Below are 16,546 nucleotides of genomic sequence, written 5' to 3' on the forward strand. Positions count from 1 at the left end.
GGAAATCGTAGCGGCCCTCAACTCCGACTGCAACATTATTCCCATCATCGACAACTTTGAGTGGCCAGCACCGGAGCGGCTGCCGGAAGATATGCGAGGAGTCTGCCACTTTAACGGTGTACGATGGATTCACGATTATCAAGACGCCTGTGTGGACAAACTGGAAAGGTACTGCGCTCCGGCACGCAAATGTGCATGAATTGTGTTGTTCTAAATCGATCGTTTGTGTGGTTTTATCGCATCCATCTAACTGTAGCTGTAGCATCGCCAATTCCTTCTTATATCGTGGTGAATCCTCGTCGTTGTCCTATCGTCTTTCTCCATCCGTCTTGTTCCTCGAATGATCCTTTCCCAGCATCACTTTCACTAATGGTAAATGAATTGGTTTTGGGTTTTGATGTAAAGTAAAAGCGACGATTGTAAAAGCCTTTCTTCTATGTTTGAGTTGAGGCAACTTCGTGTATTTCCCCTCAGTGGAGCTAATCATTTCCTCTGTGTCCTTTTGCAACCATACTCGATTCATCCTCGCTAGTGTGTAGCATTTTATGTGTTTAGCTTGTTATGTTATCATATCGCTCGTAGTCTCACAGTATCTTTAGCATTGTTTGGTGCGTGCTCGATGGCCACCGTTTACTAAACCGAGTTTCGCGTTTCTCTTCTCTCCCCCTTTACGCTTCTCAGGTACATTCGAAATACCATGAACAATAACAGTCGCGCGAACTCTGCTCAACGAACGCTCTAAGTTTCACCCTGTGTGTCCTGTGTGTCCGATTGCGTGACAATGTTATAACTCTCGCTGTACCAGCGGAACTGTATTTGGTGTGTGTTTTGGTTTTGCGGTACCGGTATTGGTTGTGCGTGTTCCGTGCGTATGCTGTGCAAAGGCTATATGCTGCTTGTTAAACATGTCTATGATCGCTCGCCCGCTCCCTTTAACGCCAGTCGCCACGCCAGTGCATTATCACGGAGCCAGCTAGCATGGCTCTTACAACCGATCATGTTGTGCAGTGTCGTACTTAGTTTCGATGTTCGGTGCGCGTGCGTGGCGTATTTGTGTCTTGAATCCTTCGAACTTTCGTGATTCCATCCGTCCTTCGAATCCTTCCTAGCGTGGTTACTGGTTTGGTCGAGCCTTGTTGGCAGTACATACTGTTTGCAAACACTGTAGCTCCTCTCTATGGGAGAATGGCATAAGGAAAGCTTAGAGAAACTCCAGCCAGCTCCAGAAAAGCGACCAGCGATGGCGTTCAAGCTGTGGCTGTGCATCTCGCCCCGAGCCAAGGTGGACTATGGTTATTTGTTTTTTGTTAATAACCCTTCTTAATCCATGCCCACGACCATGCTTCTTAAGATTATGTTACCCCATTAAGTACGCTCCATGAGCTATTCACTAACCACCTTAACCCTGATTTTGGTTGATCTGATTCGGAGTTTTTCACTAATAATGATATGTTAGTTTTGCTTTTTCTTAGTTAAATTTCGTCTCGTTTTATGTTTGGTTTCGTTCCGGAATCTTCCTCTCATCCACATCTTGTTTTAGTTTTTCCCTTTCCCTTATCCGTTACTTTTCGTTGTTTGGCGCATCCGCTTTCTAATATTGTTTTTCTGGCATATTTGTAGGTTCATGCGAGCAGAAACGAACGGTCGTGTTGGATTAATGGATTACGGGCGTAACATGACGCTCCGGCAACCTGGAGACGCGACACCCTCATCCATGATCTACAATCGTACGCACAGCAATGACTCGTGCAAGAGCAGCGACAAGGAGAACAGCCGGAATCCCGAATGACTAGATGCCCCTTCAGTTGTCAACCCATCGCCCAGCGGTTCGTTCGGTTCGCTGAACGCCCTGCCCCATCCGCGGTACCACTCGACACTGGCACCCCTGTACCAGAAGTCCTCGAGCCCCAGCCGAGGCCTGTCTACGTCAGTGCCAACGAGTGGTGGTAACGGTCGGGCGTTGACGAGCCGCTTCCCGAAATCGCACCGTACCGCAGCGAGTGTGCTTCCACGATCGATCAACCTACGAACCGCCGGTGAGCTACGTCGAGGCTCGACCGCCGGTTTGAATGTGGTCTCGCAGCGACCTCCGCTGCCACCGAAGATCGAACAGCGAAGCCACAGCTACGATGGATTGCTGGACGATGACGCATCGATGCGCGGTTCAGCAAAGCGGAACCGCAGGCTCGGTGGAAGGACGACAACTGAAGGACAGGATATGGCAGACGGCTCCGGTGGTATCTCATCGGCCGCAGCAGCAGCAGCAGCAGCAGATTCGGGCAACACTGGAACGTCATTAAAGGCGAAACTAGCAACGACGGCGATGATTCGCAAGAGAGATGATGATCACGCAAACCGGAAGAGTTTTAAACAGGATGTACCGGGTCTGGTTGAAGCAGGGACCAGCACGGGAGAGACTATCAAGAGCAAGAATCGACGATCGCGCAGCATGGACGATCTGTTCGATGACGATGGTGTAGCCGGGTTCGATTTCCTCGATAACACGCAAAGCATGGAAACGTTGCTGGCTGCTAATGAGGAAGAACTCACGGCACGGGATAGCGAACCCGAGGCTTCCTGCAGCTCACCGGAACCCCCCAGCTCGCCCATCCGTACGCTCGGTGGCGGAAACATTTGCTTTAACCGACGCTTCGTGCACGATGATGAGCAGCTAGCGACCACAAGTGAAACGGACCAGGGCGAGGAGGAGGAAGAGGAGCTGCCACAGGAACCGCTATGCGAGAAGGAAACCATCACCGTGGACAGTACGCCCCGGTATGAGACGGAAGAGGACGGTGATCAGGTATCAACGAGGTCTTCGCTCACTTCGCACGCCTCGACGGCATCCGGAGCCACCTCGCCGACGGTTGACGGCGATGGAAAGGAAAGCAAAAAGCCCCCGAAACCCTTGATGCAGCGATACGTTAAGAAGGTGAAATCGCTCATGAAAATGTAGGCAGCCGTTCTGCGGCGCCATATCTCGCTCTCGAATATTCTTTATGCCTTTAAGTTTAAGCTATTGCGTCACTGGAAACCATCATCACAACGACAACGCCATTCAAACACCCTCATACACATCATCTTCATTTGTGATACACGCGCTGTTATGGTGGCCCTCGGTGACGCTTTCTACGCCCCGGGTGTGCCCCTATCCTGACCACTACTTTCTCTTCTCACCTACCACCTAAGTGCTATAAGCAGTATCTAATTCTCACTCGTAAGAAGATGTAAGATTTTATTTAAATTACAACGGTTTTATCTTATTGCGCTGCTGTCAGATACGGATTCCTGCCGGAGGGATTTCATAAGAATCACTTAAGTTAAGAAAATGCGTGCACCAAGGGTACACGATCACACAATATTTACTAGCAACTATGGTATTTTCCCCTAAGGTGTTTTCGTATTATACACGTTCTAATATGGATGACCACTAACTGTTACAATACGTCATTGTGATTAGTTTCGCGCTTCGCTGCGAGATGTTGTACGAGTGTAAAATATATTATTTGACTGTAGAACGGATTTGGGTGCACCAGATTTCACTATCTGTGTAGATCATCACAAACAAAGGCTGGCGAAAGGGATTTGCAGCTGAAGGCTTGGTTCTAAAGAAGAAACTTTGTCGATGAAATCGAAAGAAAAAGTATCCATCGAAGGTTGACTGTGTGGAATAGAATGCCTTAGAAAACGTATTGGCTTGCAGCTTAGTTGAGCAATTCGCTAGACCAAGAACAGAAACATCTTTTGTAATTGTTTTGGGCTTTTTTGGCTTCTGCTAGGCTTGTGCTAGGTAAGCACACAATCCACTCTTTTATTCGACCAAGTAAACCTCAAACAGGTGTTCTTAACGACACGCTACGCAATACAAAGTGCTTTAGTGTATGTAAACCATACTGTGCGTTCACGCATAGGAAGTGATGTGGCTGAGATAGTTTTTATTAAACTACAATAAACTAAGAATCACAAAAAGAGCGTTAAGCCGGCGTTGGATGCGTTGATGCGTAGAAAGAAAAACAAATCGATTAACTTCTTTTCATACTCCTGAAAGTATGCAAAATTAGTTGTTTTTGAAGTTATGTGAACTGGCAGGTAATTGATCGATTTTTATTTTTCATCGATTTTTTAAAAATAAACAGTGATGGGCATAAGAGCAGACTATAATGGATTGAGCTCTTCTTTTCGAAACATAAACTAATTGAACACAATTGACGAGACCATTACTTAGACGCTAAGACTTGACACATTTACCATACAAAAACTATTATCGAAAGGACGAACACCAATGTTTATTCTTCAAATGATCCACCACGGAATTCTTGAAATTCAGACCTAAAACTTTTCAAAAGTTAGTTCACCCTTCCGGGGGAAATATAAATCTTGATGATTTAGTTTAACAAAGTCACAAAATGACGTCTTTTATAGTCATAAACGAAAAAGGAAAAGAAAAAAGAACCTAAATGGAACTCATGTCTTGTACTCAAGCTTAAACTGCTCTCTAACGATTCTAGTATCGACCTATTCCTTCCTCTTATTCCTAATACGCTCCTCCGGTAAGCAAATCGACAAATAAATTAAACTAATTTAGCTTCGCGGCCAACCAAATGGCTCCGAAAAACAAAACAAAAAACCCAAAAGTCACTCGAGCCCCAGACGGAGCGACGACGCAGAGCCCACACTAACAAAACCCTCTTTTTCCCTTTTTCATCATCTTTACTCCTTTTACCTCCCTAACATTCCCATGGCCGGAAAACGATTAGCAGAGAACGTAAACGGCCACGCCACGATCCCACCCCCCACGAAGTAGTGGTCTGCGTGGGGTTTCTGGCATTCCTTCACTTGCAAGGATCACGGCGCGACGACGACGACACGAGAAGTGCGCCCGATCTCCGGATGCTGGGTTCATTAACTTTATGACGTTCAAGTTCGTGGTTTCGTATTACAACGGCAATGAAATGCAATGCAATGCTTTGCTGCATTGAGCTTTGTATCGTAAAAAAACTGTCCCTTTTCAACGAAATCCCCTATTCGACCGGACAAACTCCGTGGCATACGGAAACAGTGTGTTTAACAAAGCAGCATAAACCCTGCTCTGCTGGATGCACCATCATCGCGCGCGCATCGTGTGCGATATGGCGCATGGTGCAGTTCGATGCAGATCTTATGCTTATTGTCGTGGATTGTTTACCAAACAACTCATCGAAACGATGGCAAGATAAACAAAGCTCGGGCTTTTTCGGCTGTTCTCAATGAACGCCACGGATCCGAAGTCGTTCGAAAAGTGGTGCATCGGATGTTGCACAAATCGGTGGCCTGGTATGGCCAGGTCAGATGATAAGGCATTGTTTTTCTCCGGCGACGCTCCGGTACGCAGTGGTTCCAATCATCGAAAAGGCAAATGAAAGTGAAACCAACATTGACTGCTCCGGAGCCCTTAACCCAGTCCCTGGGTTCAAGTCGTCCGAAGCACCAGCTAAGAGCACACCACGGTGTGTGCACAATATTGTTCTAGTCAGCGTCATGTTTCCGTGTCGCCCATTGCCATGCCTTCCTTCCTTCTTTCCTTCCGAACTCTTTTTTTTTCTTCACCGTTTTATCAGTTCTTCAAAAACATGTCTTCATCTTGGCAAACAAATAAATACGCAGCGTATTTTCTCAACAAACGTATCCCCGATACACACAAACAGATCGCGCAAGGGACCCCCGAACCCCTACAAAACCCCGACCACAGCTAACCAGTTCGGGAGCAGCGGAAGAAGGGTGCTGGCCAGCGACACAAAACGAAAACACGCGGGCTGCACGCCCGGCAGCGCACACACACACACACGTATGCTCGACGACGCATTCTTACCTTACGCCGGTTACGCCGGGCGGCAGATTTTTCCAACCGCGGCTGCCGTGTGGAACCGTTTTTATGGTTCTTCAACGTCGCGACAGTCCGTACGAACGTGCGGTGCCGAAACATAAAACCATACGCTTGGGTCCAGATTGTACTGTAACCAGCCAGCCACCACAGTCACGACGACGAAGAAGGCGATGCTTGTGTGTTGCGATGCTGGTAAGCATGTTTTACCGAAGTGGAGTGGTTGTAGAAGCATTAGACATAAACGATGCTACATCGAAATGGCTTGGGATAGGTAAGGAATCATAGCAGGCGTTTACTATACGTTTACGGGTCCCGGCGTGCGTCTATTTCACATAAAAAGCATCTTTTGCGTTGGCGGAAGCCTCATCGATGGGCAGCGATGAGATCATTAGCATTTCATATTGCTTTGTGAAAAAAAAACAGAACAATGCATCGATCGTATTAAAGCAATAACGACACCAACTCAAAAAAGACTTCGTCGTCTGGATCACCGATGATGGAGGATGGTTGGTTAGAAAAAGCTTTTGAAATTTTTGGAAAATGAAAAGACGACGACAACGGCGACGACGACGACGACGACGACGATGAAGACGAAGAGTTACCGCGCAAGGAAAACATCTCGACGCGGTCGCGGCTACATCCTGGCTAAATATTATCTTTTCGTTACAAGTGGTCCTCGGTCGTCGGCCCCTCCGCCAAGACCTGAGTTCCTTTGAAGAGAAGGAGGCGAAGAAAAACCGAGCTATTAAGATCGAAGCCGCCGTCGCCGCCACCCCGACTGCTCGTCCACCAAGCGATCGCCAATGGAGGAATTATTGTCACAAAATTGGAAAATGCGCGTTCCCCGTTCGGGGCGTTCGAAATCCAATTTTGCCACCTCCGTTTCCACCAACTGCACTCGACTTGGCACAATACCTACACCACCAGCAGCAGCAGCAGGTGAGTGTGACGAGGGGAGCGAGGGTGTTTATCTACCGGGAAAACCTTAAAAATTGAACGATCATCAACGGAATTCCTTCATCTTTTCGTTTTTTTCTGTTTTGTTGCTTGGGTTGTTTATCGAGCGTTCTGCGTGGGAAGAATGTTATTCTTTCATTGAATGGCCAGCAGCTACCACGAGAAAGAGAGACAGAGAGAGAAAGTCCAGACGGGTGATGGTGCACTTGAGCACTTGTCTTGTCGCGACGCGAAAACCCCCGAAACGGCAGGGAACGGACTCCGGCAAATCCCTAATTGCTTATCATCGTGAACCTTTTCCCGTGGTCCCCGGTTACCCTTTCCGAGCGTGCAAATGGCCATCAGCAGCATCATCGTGTGACATCATTTTCGGTGGAATTTCTATCCCTTTTTCGTGTTTTTTTTTTCACTTACTTTTTTTTGCAGTTGGCTTCCATCCTCGCAGGATCTTCTTCTAAGACGGCCGAGAAGAGTGTGCACCAGTGTGCGGATGATGGAATATTTAAAAGAGATTTTAAAGTTAATTCCTTTTCTGAGCTGAGCTGAAGGTGACGTTAGGAAAAGAAGGGGTCAAAGGTGCTGTCAAATGCAAATGGCATTAACTTTCGCGATCACCAGCGGTCACAGTGGCTGCTGCCCACTGGCTTAACGCGCAGGAAAAGATGCCAAGGAAAACAAAAACCCAAAGCCAAAAAAAGGGCCGAGGAGTCCTTTCGCGTTCGTCCTTTTCTCCTTCACCACCTCCGAGGTCCGAGGGAAAGCTAATCAGCCAACGAGTATGACGTCCGTGGGTCAGAGGCTTCGGGGGGTGATCGATTTGGGTGTGTTGGCGTGGTAAAGGGCCGCACACCACACACACTGCACAGCGTATGTGGATGACATAAGTGTTTACTCAAGAGCCTTCATTTATGAAAAGAAAACATTGCGCACCAACCGTGCGTGGACCTTGGAAGCCGAAGAAGAGAGAGAGAAAAGAAAAAAGGAAGGGAAGAAATAAAGAAAGGAGAAAAGAAAAAGGAAGCAAATGGTGACTTATCAAAACAGTCGATAGGGTGTCCCCCTTTTGTCCACCTCGAGAGGTGCCAAAAATAACACTTTCGCCACCAAACTGTCACCCACCGTTGTGCAGCAGCAACAGCAGGATGTTGATGATCGCATGCAGCTTCAGCTATTCGATGCATCGCCCGGTAATCGGTGAGAGCAGTAAGTGGATGAAAAAATAACATTTTTCGGACCAGCAGGACTCAATCAGCCGTGTGGCATTGTTCTGCAAATTATAATCCCATTTCCCGAAGACTGTCGCTGTCCAGCAGATCAAGTAAAGCCTAGAGATTGACTTGCTGATGATCATGGCAGGATGGAGTTCGGATTACCATTCGAATACCAGGAAAGCCAGTAGAAGACGGCTGTTAATGCATTTTGCAACATTCGAAACAACATCCTGCATCCTGCGACAACGGTGTTTATGCGCTACACTTAGTGCTACACTCTTGCCACGCTGCACTACTACTACTACTACTACTACTACTACGCCACATTAATCGATGATCGCATCGATTGCGCGATCGCCACATTATCGCCACTACCATAAATCACACACCACAGAGCAACGGTTGGAGCTCGATTATTTACGAGCTAATTATGATATTTTCAAAGCGCGCATCCCGGCACACATTTCCTCAATTAAACGGTTTCGATCTGCGCCGGATCGCGACGATGGAAAAGCCATTCGGTGGCCCTCCGGCACCGGCAGCGGCATCGGCGCGAACGCATTTACGACCATCGCGATCGATCGATTGCTGAACTCTGGGACCATTCAACGTTTCCTTAGCGCGGTTTGGGTTTTCCTCCTCGTTTTCCTTCACCAGCAGCGAGTAGATGCTAGTGATGATGATGACGATGATGGCCACGAAAGTGGTCTTTGATGAGTTGATCGGACAGGAACTTCAGCTTCAGCCGGGAGTGAGTGAAGGCGACGCATTTCCCTTTCCTTTATTGCTTGTCGGTGCGATTACGTTTGTTCCCGAACTCAAACATCGGTCGTAAAACGGTGATCATTGCGACATCAGATCAGATGCCTGTTACGATCAATATTTATGATAGCACTGTAACGACTCTTTAGGCAACTATTTAATCTGTTTTATTAGGGATGCTGGAATATATTTAATGAGGTATCAATGTATCAATGTTAAATATGTAGTGTAAATTTGTATATTCCGATATGTTCTTTGTTATCAGTTTAAACTCATTTTCCTTCTTTTATTTTCAGTTATTGGTTAAAAACAATTCGATTAGCATTATTAAACTGTTTTTAGTTTTATTAATATGTTTTATGTTTTATTAATATTGATATTTAAATGGTTTTAACCAAGACAATGATAGCTGATAATTATATTTTCCGGGAATTATACTCGTTATCGTAACATAATAATCAGATTGTAAGCAACTACTCAGTCTATTTTTCTAATCATTCAAAGACTGCCTAGTGCGTGCGATACGTTGTTATTCTGTACGCCATAGAGTGTAATGTGCTCTTTCATTTCCATTAAATGCTATTAAACTTCTGCTCTATTGAGCAATCAAATAAACATGTTTGTTTTATTTTTTACCGTTTATTCAGTCAATACTTTTTATACATTTTATTAGATGACTAAACGCTCTATTCGTTGCAATGTTGTTACATTTTAACCGGTGCTAAACACTGCATTTGTTGCACCCTAGAATTTTCCACGATATCCATTCTTAAATGAATATTAGAATAGAGCGCTTGAATTTGTCTAAATGATTTCAATTAATCCTTCAAGGTTTCTTCAACATTTACACAATCAATAAACAAAAGAAAACAAGAGACAGAGGTTGAAAATGTAAAAGTAACTATTAGTGCATTTCGTCACGAGCGTCTGTTTTCAAACGTTGCAATGGTTTGTGCTTATGTTTAGCGTTTGGTTACGATTTTCTATGTAATTTAGCACTGCTGTGGAGCGACAGTATGGAGCGAATGGTACTGGCCAAGTGCTGCTACAAGTTAAGTCTGAACTGTTTATCAATAATCCTAACCCTAACAGGGAATACAGTTCCTAACTATCATGCTGATTTATCAGTTCGTCAGCATCAAAATCAGTTGTTTGTAATTTTCAACTTCACATTAGAGGGATATTTATCCGACAAGTCCTTACTTTCGTCCTTCTAACAATAGATAGGTCGATGCTCTAAAAGGTTATTTCTTTACTTTACTCCAAGGTTGAAAAGTCAGGATTATCAACATCATTAATTAACCAGATTAAAATGGTTTTATGACATATTGTTTCATATAGATAATAAAGTGGCAGATTAAATGAAAGATACAATCACTAGAGTCTCCACATTCCCCGTAAAGCTTCACAGCAAACCTTGTAGCCGGGAAAATTCACATCCAGTGTGCTCAATCCCTTAGCTTGGTCTCCGGTTTGCCACGATAAGATGAACTGGATCACATACACGACCGATGTTGAATATTCAATATCCGCACCCTCCTCACAGCCTCATGTACTTACACCTCTCATCCACACCAATCGATTCCCCGGACCAAGCAATCGATCGATAACGGAATTCAATTGAACGAAGGCGTCACCGTTCTGTGCCGGAAAAACCTGACACGAAGCCGTCGTTACAAGAAAAACATAAAATGAAGAAACTATTTCCCCCGGCCAATGGCCGACTCGTTAGTCTCGTGAGTCTGCAGCCGACGGCAAACCGTGGACCCTGGACCGCCTGGATGCGAAAACGATTGGCTCAATTAGATAGAACATCAATAAAACGACTTCTTCTCTCCGTGGATCCGACTGTGTGTGTGTGTGTGTGCGTACGTCTGTCCAACAATAACACGCTGCAGCAGCAAACGATTGTCGAGTGATGGTCCCGAGAGACGGAACGAACAACCGCAAACCAGCCACCATTCCGCACTGGTCGCGCCATCATCGGCATCATCATGTTGTTCCAAATAATCCCCGATGCTGCTCGTCGCTCGCTCGTCGGACAGCTTTCCAATCTGGGAATGTCAGAATTGCCCGGGAAATTCGTCATTGTACCCAGCGGAAGCGAGGGGCGCAGCAGAGGGTCGGGGACACTTTTCATTATCAGACCGCTCCGGGTGACACGAGCTTATGGGGCTTTATGGTTTGTCACTGATAAGGAGTCGCCGGAATGCCATGAAAACGAACCATTATGTAGGAGAACGCTCTGTGTTATGTACTTCAATTGTTACATAGCAACGGCAGCGTGTGTGCGTGTCATCCGTCATGTTTCAAACGGAGCAGGACAACCACAGTTTTCGGAAGCTGGCTGGCCGGCTGCGTAAAAGAGAGAGAGAGAGCCAAAGCCACAAGCCACGCCTTCCTTTTCGTGTATGTGTGCGTGCGTGCGTGTGTGTCGAGGTGAGGAAATGATTTTTCCGGTGATTTCCGCGAGGAAATTATGTTTTTGTGAGCTGAGGAATCGATTTTCCGCAGCCCGGGCAGCTCGCTGTCGGTGATTAACGGTTTGCCAAGCGTTTGCGTTCCCGTTTTGTTGCATTGTTTCTACGCGAATGTATCGCCTCTGATAACATGAGACAAGGTACACTTTTTCCTCGTTGTTAAATTACCTACACAGTGAACGAAACGAAAAGCAACCTTTACAACCGACGCAGCGCGGAATTGATTTCCGGGGTTGCCGCGTTGCTTTGTAGCAAGCCGGAATCGATTACCATTTTTATTCGATTCCACGGACCTCGCCTTCCCGAACGGCCTTCGCCTTTCTATTGTTTTTTTCGCTTTCGTTTTTTTTTTGCGGTAAAGAATAACAAAAATCGATCCGCCATGAATGGAGCGCGGGAGAGGGCTGATGGTTGAATTTGCCACCAATATGTATGAGGTCGGTGAGCAGGAATGAGAAACCATTTTCGCTCCGTTTGCAATCGATTGTTTTCTCCATTTACCAGCTCCCTTACGCCGGAGGTAGCAGCACACGTACGGGAGTCACACAACCAGAGGCAACGGAAACTCTGAAGCAGAAGCTTCTCACATCAACCCATTTTCCCTCCGGTGGATGTTTGGATCGATGATCGTTTCGATTAACTCCAACACATCGCAGAGCAAATATTTACCTCCCTTTACATGCAGGAGTCGGGGAGACCGCAATCGATTCGCTCGATGGTCTCGATGCATGTAGTTCGCCATCTTAAAGTTACTATATGGATGCAACCGTTTTGTGTGTGAAGTTTGTTGAATGTTTTGTAACCGCAAATGCGCGAGTTTTTGATGTACAACATAGTGCAACATTATTTCAGGCCATTCCCATCGAATAAGCTTTGCAGGATTTAAATAATTGCAAAGGGAATTTTCACACAACAATATAGACAAAATAATAGCTCTTTTTGATTAACAACAAAATACTAAATATTCTTCGTTTGGCTTCAGGTTGCTGATCAATAAAGTCTATAATGAAAATATTTTCTCATGGTAATGGTCGAAATATGTAATTAGATAGTATTTATTGTTATGTGCATGTGCATATAAAGAATATTAAAAATTATGGTTATCATTGGTGTACGAACTCATATGATGCGAATGACTTTTTTACGATTCAGTAAGAGAACAATGCTAACGCAAATAAAACGGTAGTTTTTGCACATAAGCTCTTCCAATTGTTCAATTTCGCGTAAAACTTAACAACAATACAATATGTTTCAATCCGATACAATATGTTTTGTGAGCAAGCAATTTCTGGCGATAAGTTATCTTAACGGTTTGAAATGGCTCAATAGAACTGGCTGATGGTACAATTTCTGAGAACATTTGAGCTGCAATCATCTAACTACAGCTAACGATCTACTAAGATGTTAGAATTTGTTTGAAAACTGTAATTTTTGTTAAAAGAATATAATTGATAATAAATCTTCCAAGATAATAGAGTATGTAGTCATGATTTTGTACCCTCTTCGGCGTCAATTAGAAGATTCAGTTCGTGGTTCTTTTGCATAGAACGTTTCGAGGAATGCTTCCAGTAACATTTCATTCATTTCTACTTACTAACTCTGTTTTAGTTCTGTATCTAAACACTCGATTAAACACTCGATTAGGATTTTTTTGTTGTAAATAACGAGATATATCGGAGCAGCTAGATTTAAAATATCCCAATAATACATTTGACAAATGGTAAATACCATTTAAAACAACTAATCTTTTTTAATCTCTTCAATTAACTGCCTTTTAAGCATGATGCAAAAAGTGTAAGTCTCTGTTCAGACTGAGTTCAGATTACAAGCACTTTGCACATAATGTTAGTAGCTTGCAAGGAGTGTAATCGTGTAAAAGGGAGTCTTTTAGCTGAACAACGAAGCCAAACCATTCTTCCTTACATTAACTAAATGCAAATGATAACATCACAGTAAGGCATCATCAATAATCTTTTACGTCATACATGTACACATGGAAAGTGGGCAGTTGCCCCATGTCTAGATATTCCCTGAAATTTCCCCCCGCCAGTCGCCTCGTCCCTTGCGTCCAGACCCGTTCATTGGCGGAGAAAAATCCCACCAAAATCCACGAAAGTCATTAATCCGATCCTTTGCCTTTGCCAATGCGTTCCAGGATTATGTGCGTTCGTTCGTTCGTTGGTTCGTTCGTTTCGACCTCTTTTTTCCCGCAGAAAACCTTTCTCGTGCGTCGAGAAGAAACCCATCGAATGTGTATGTGTATGTGCGTGTATGTGTGGGCCAGTCCATCCTGGGGCCCCCGGGTTTAGTGCTTAACGCCGGGAAATTCCCAAACACATCCGGTCAGCCCACGGCCACGGCCACGGCGACGTCGACGACAACCAGAACGAAGCGGCGCTGGTACGTAGATGGTCAAGGTAGATGAAAAAACAATGCAGAGTACCAGCTGTTGCGCCGCTGCTGCTGCTGTGTCCATCAATGGGCCCTTAAGGGGCGCTGGGTAGTGAACTGTCTCAGAACAGAAAGGGATAGACAGGTAGCACAGAGTTTGTGTCCGCGGCCACGGAAGGTAAAACACAAAACTGGAGCATCATCATCAGCATCATCATCAGCATCAACATCAGCGAACATCGCTCGGTCATAAAATCATCAACCGTCTCCCGGGGGCCTCTGGGTGTTGAACCGTACCGGACGGTGCAGGTGTCGACAGGATGCTCGACAGGATGCTCGCCGCCATCCTCCGGTCCGGATGTCGTAAACGGCAACCGACGGTTCGCGAACCGCACCGTTGGACGGCGCGGTGGCGACTCTTGGCGCAACTAACACCGGGAACCGTACGGGCTGGCGTCGCGATTCTAATCCAAATCGGAAGGCGACGAGGCCGTACCTTTCCCTTCCGTTCCGTTCCGTTCCGGGTCGATGGTCGGATTGGGAAAAAGAAAATATTTTGTCTCGCCGTCGGTCCGGAACCTCGGAGTTTTACAACATTTCTGTTTCGGTGCAAAAAATACTGTTCCGGTTCCGAAACAACCGATGTAAACATGCTGACCATCAGCCAGGTTGAAGCTGGATGGCTTCAATTCGCAATACTAGAGGGTATATACCCGTCTCCATGAAGCTACTTCAAGTACAACCCAATAATACATTAAAGAGCATAACTTAATCTCGATAGAGCTTCTGGATTCGAATTCTTTCGTCGATCGAATTCGTTCGTTTCATTTGCTCCAGGCACCACCACCGGTCTATCCACTGGACATTCCCAGTTTCCTGTTTTCCTTACTAATTTGACCCAACGCAGCCCATGCAGCGCCCTTGAGGGTAAGAAATGTCCGCATCTTGCAAAAGGTAGCGAAAGGAGGAAGCAAAAAGCAAAAAGAAAGGAGTAAACGGACACTCGCCCTCTCGATCGTTACGGTACGGAGGTCCCGGGGCCTTGATCCGGGGCCTAATGTGGTCTATACTCGCGATCAGTGCCGTGGCCGTACCCGGGGCGCCCATTACCACACACACACACACACACCAAACGTGGCGTGGCGTTTCTTATGAATGAAATCGCAGGTCGCTGCTTGGCGCTTTTATGAATGAACGCAGCCAAAGCCACCGCTGAAGGTGGACCACATTCGGTACCTGCCACGCCGCTGGTTCGAATGGTCTTACGTCGGACTTTTTGGGTTTTTCTTCCCTCGTTTGACCTCTCGCTCTCTCCCTGTCTTCCGTTGGCTTCCTCGAATCGATCGAGACAGCTGGATATCCTTTGCAATCCTTTTCTTCCTTTACACACCCACGGCAGCAGCAGCAGCAATGCCTGGCGCAGGTTATGGCGATTGGCCGGGCCAGGGATTGGGATTTTCCTTATGCTCCTTTTCCGGGGCAGCATACGTGCGTTGATGGTGGTTTGCGCCATTATCGGCGATTAGCAACAGCAGCAGCAGCAGCAACAGCGAGCAGAGGCCGGCTTCGGGATTCCTGGGGCGCAGCACAAAGGGTAAAGTTTGTTGTTGCGTGCGGCAGGGGGGATCTGCGGATTTGTGGTTGTTGCGGTTTCGTAATGAGGTAGCAGAGCTGGCTGGCTGGCTGGCTGGCTGGCCAAATGGCTTTCCAGTGGCTTGGATGGTGTTCTTCACCGGATGTATGCGTTTGGTTTATAGATTCCCAGCGTCTCGCGTGAATCGATTGTACGAGTCCAATGGAAACTAATCTGCAACAGGAATGGTGGATTGCTTGGAATGCTTACGGGGATACTCCATATTTCTATCACTCAACTAGACTCCTGCAAAATAGACGTAATGCTAAACCTTTTTTCTATTCGTCGAATATGTAGATCGAATGCCGTGTAATTCGAAACAATTAAATATTTAAGTTTTATGTTATTAAGTTATGCACCATTCAACTTCAGCATTCGGTTTAAGCATATAAAGTTATAAATTAGACTCTAGTATTCAATTCGATTTCATAAAGTCTGTTTCATCGCTTTCCATTCATCATTTTCGTTTCATAAGTGGCAGCTTAATGTTGATTCTGATGTTGCTTAATGTTATGATATTGAAAATTATTCATAATGGTTTGTATATTGATGTTAAGTAATGATACTTCTTCTTGCAAGCACATCGGCTAAACAATAAGAATGATATACTTGAAATGATATAATTATGGACTCCAGTAAGTAGTCTTCATTACCAATACCTTGCAGCGAGACTTTTTGATTTATAAAATACTGACACCGAAAAATATCCCATTAAAGATATTTTTTATTCAATTTATGGTAGAATAATTATATCGTTGCAATCCAAATTCGAATTCGATTCCAATTTTATACTAAAAATATAAGCAAATATAAGCTAACAGTCAGAAGAAAATTATATAGAAACTGTATCACTTTAACTCGTCATACTCAATGACGCTACGAACAAATTATAAAACAAATCTGCTTAGATAGATAATGATTGTTTTACAAGAAAAGTTTGGAAAACTGTAGAAAGGAATGAGCAATTTTCTACATTAAATATTATTCACCCAATGATTAGAACTTAAAACATATTGTATCTCAAATTCGAAGCACTAAAAAATTCCTTCTACTCTTATGCAAGATGATTGGCACATGACGAGAAGGGAAAACGTTTCACCTGCCACACACGGACACACACTCGCGAGTTCACTAGCATAAGCCGCAGATTACTACAAGCTGCTGGCTTCTCACGTGGCACACATTTCCACCCGATACAAAGCGCCAAGAATGTTGCAAATAGCGCATCCCGCGAAAGACCAAATGCAGC

At 45.2% G+C, this 16,546-nt stretch overlaps 2 protein-coding genes across 19 annotated transcripts in view; both read left to right on the forward strand.

Moving 5' to 3' along the window:
- Positions 1–1,792, forward strand: part of LOC125955784 (NAD(+) hydrolase sarm1) — a 36,477-nt gene extending 34,685 nt beyond the window's left edge. For 17 of the 18 annotated variants that reach the window (XM_049686953.1, XM_049686962.1, XM_049686963.1 and 14 more), the window contains 2 exons: positions 2–168; positions 1,621–1,792. In XM_049686953.1, coding sequence (XP_049542910.1) covers positions 2–168; positions 1,621–1,789 — 336 coding nt within the window. In that variant the 3' untranslated portion in view covers positions 1,790–1,792. Of the gene's footprint in view, position 1; positions 169–681; positions 1,283–1,620 lie in introns of all 18 variants that reach the window. The other variant, XR_007469109.1, reaches the window with a different exon arrangement.
- On the forward strand, positions 1,790–3,522 carry LOC125955577 (uncharacterized; the record flags this gene model as incomplete). Its single annotated transcript, XM_049686714.1, has 1 exon — positions 1,790–3,522. A coding segment is annotated over one exon (1,167 nt), but the record flags the coding sequence as incomplete, so codon positions are not given.
- Between the last annotated feature and the right edge of the window lie 13,024 nt (positions 3,523–16,546).

The sequence above is a fragment of the Anopheles darlingi genome, chromosome 3, assembly GCF_943734745.1.
Source record: "Anopheles darlingi chromosome 3, idAnoDarlMG_H_01, whole genome shotgun sequence".
Taxonomy (NCBI): domain Eukaryota; kingdom Metazoa; phylum Arthropoda; class Insecta; order Diptera; family Culicidae; genus Anopheles; species Anopheles darlingi.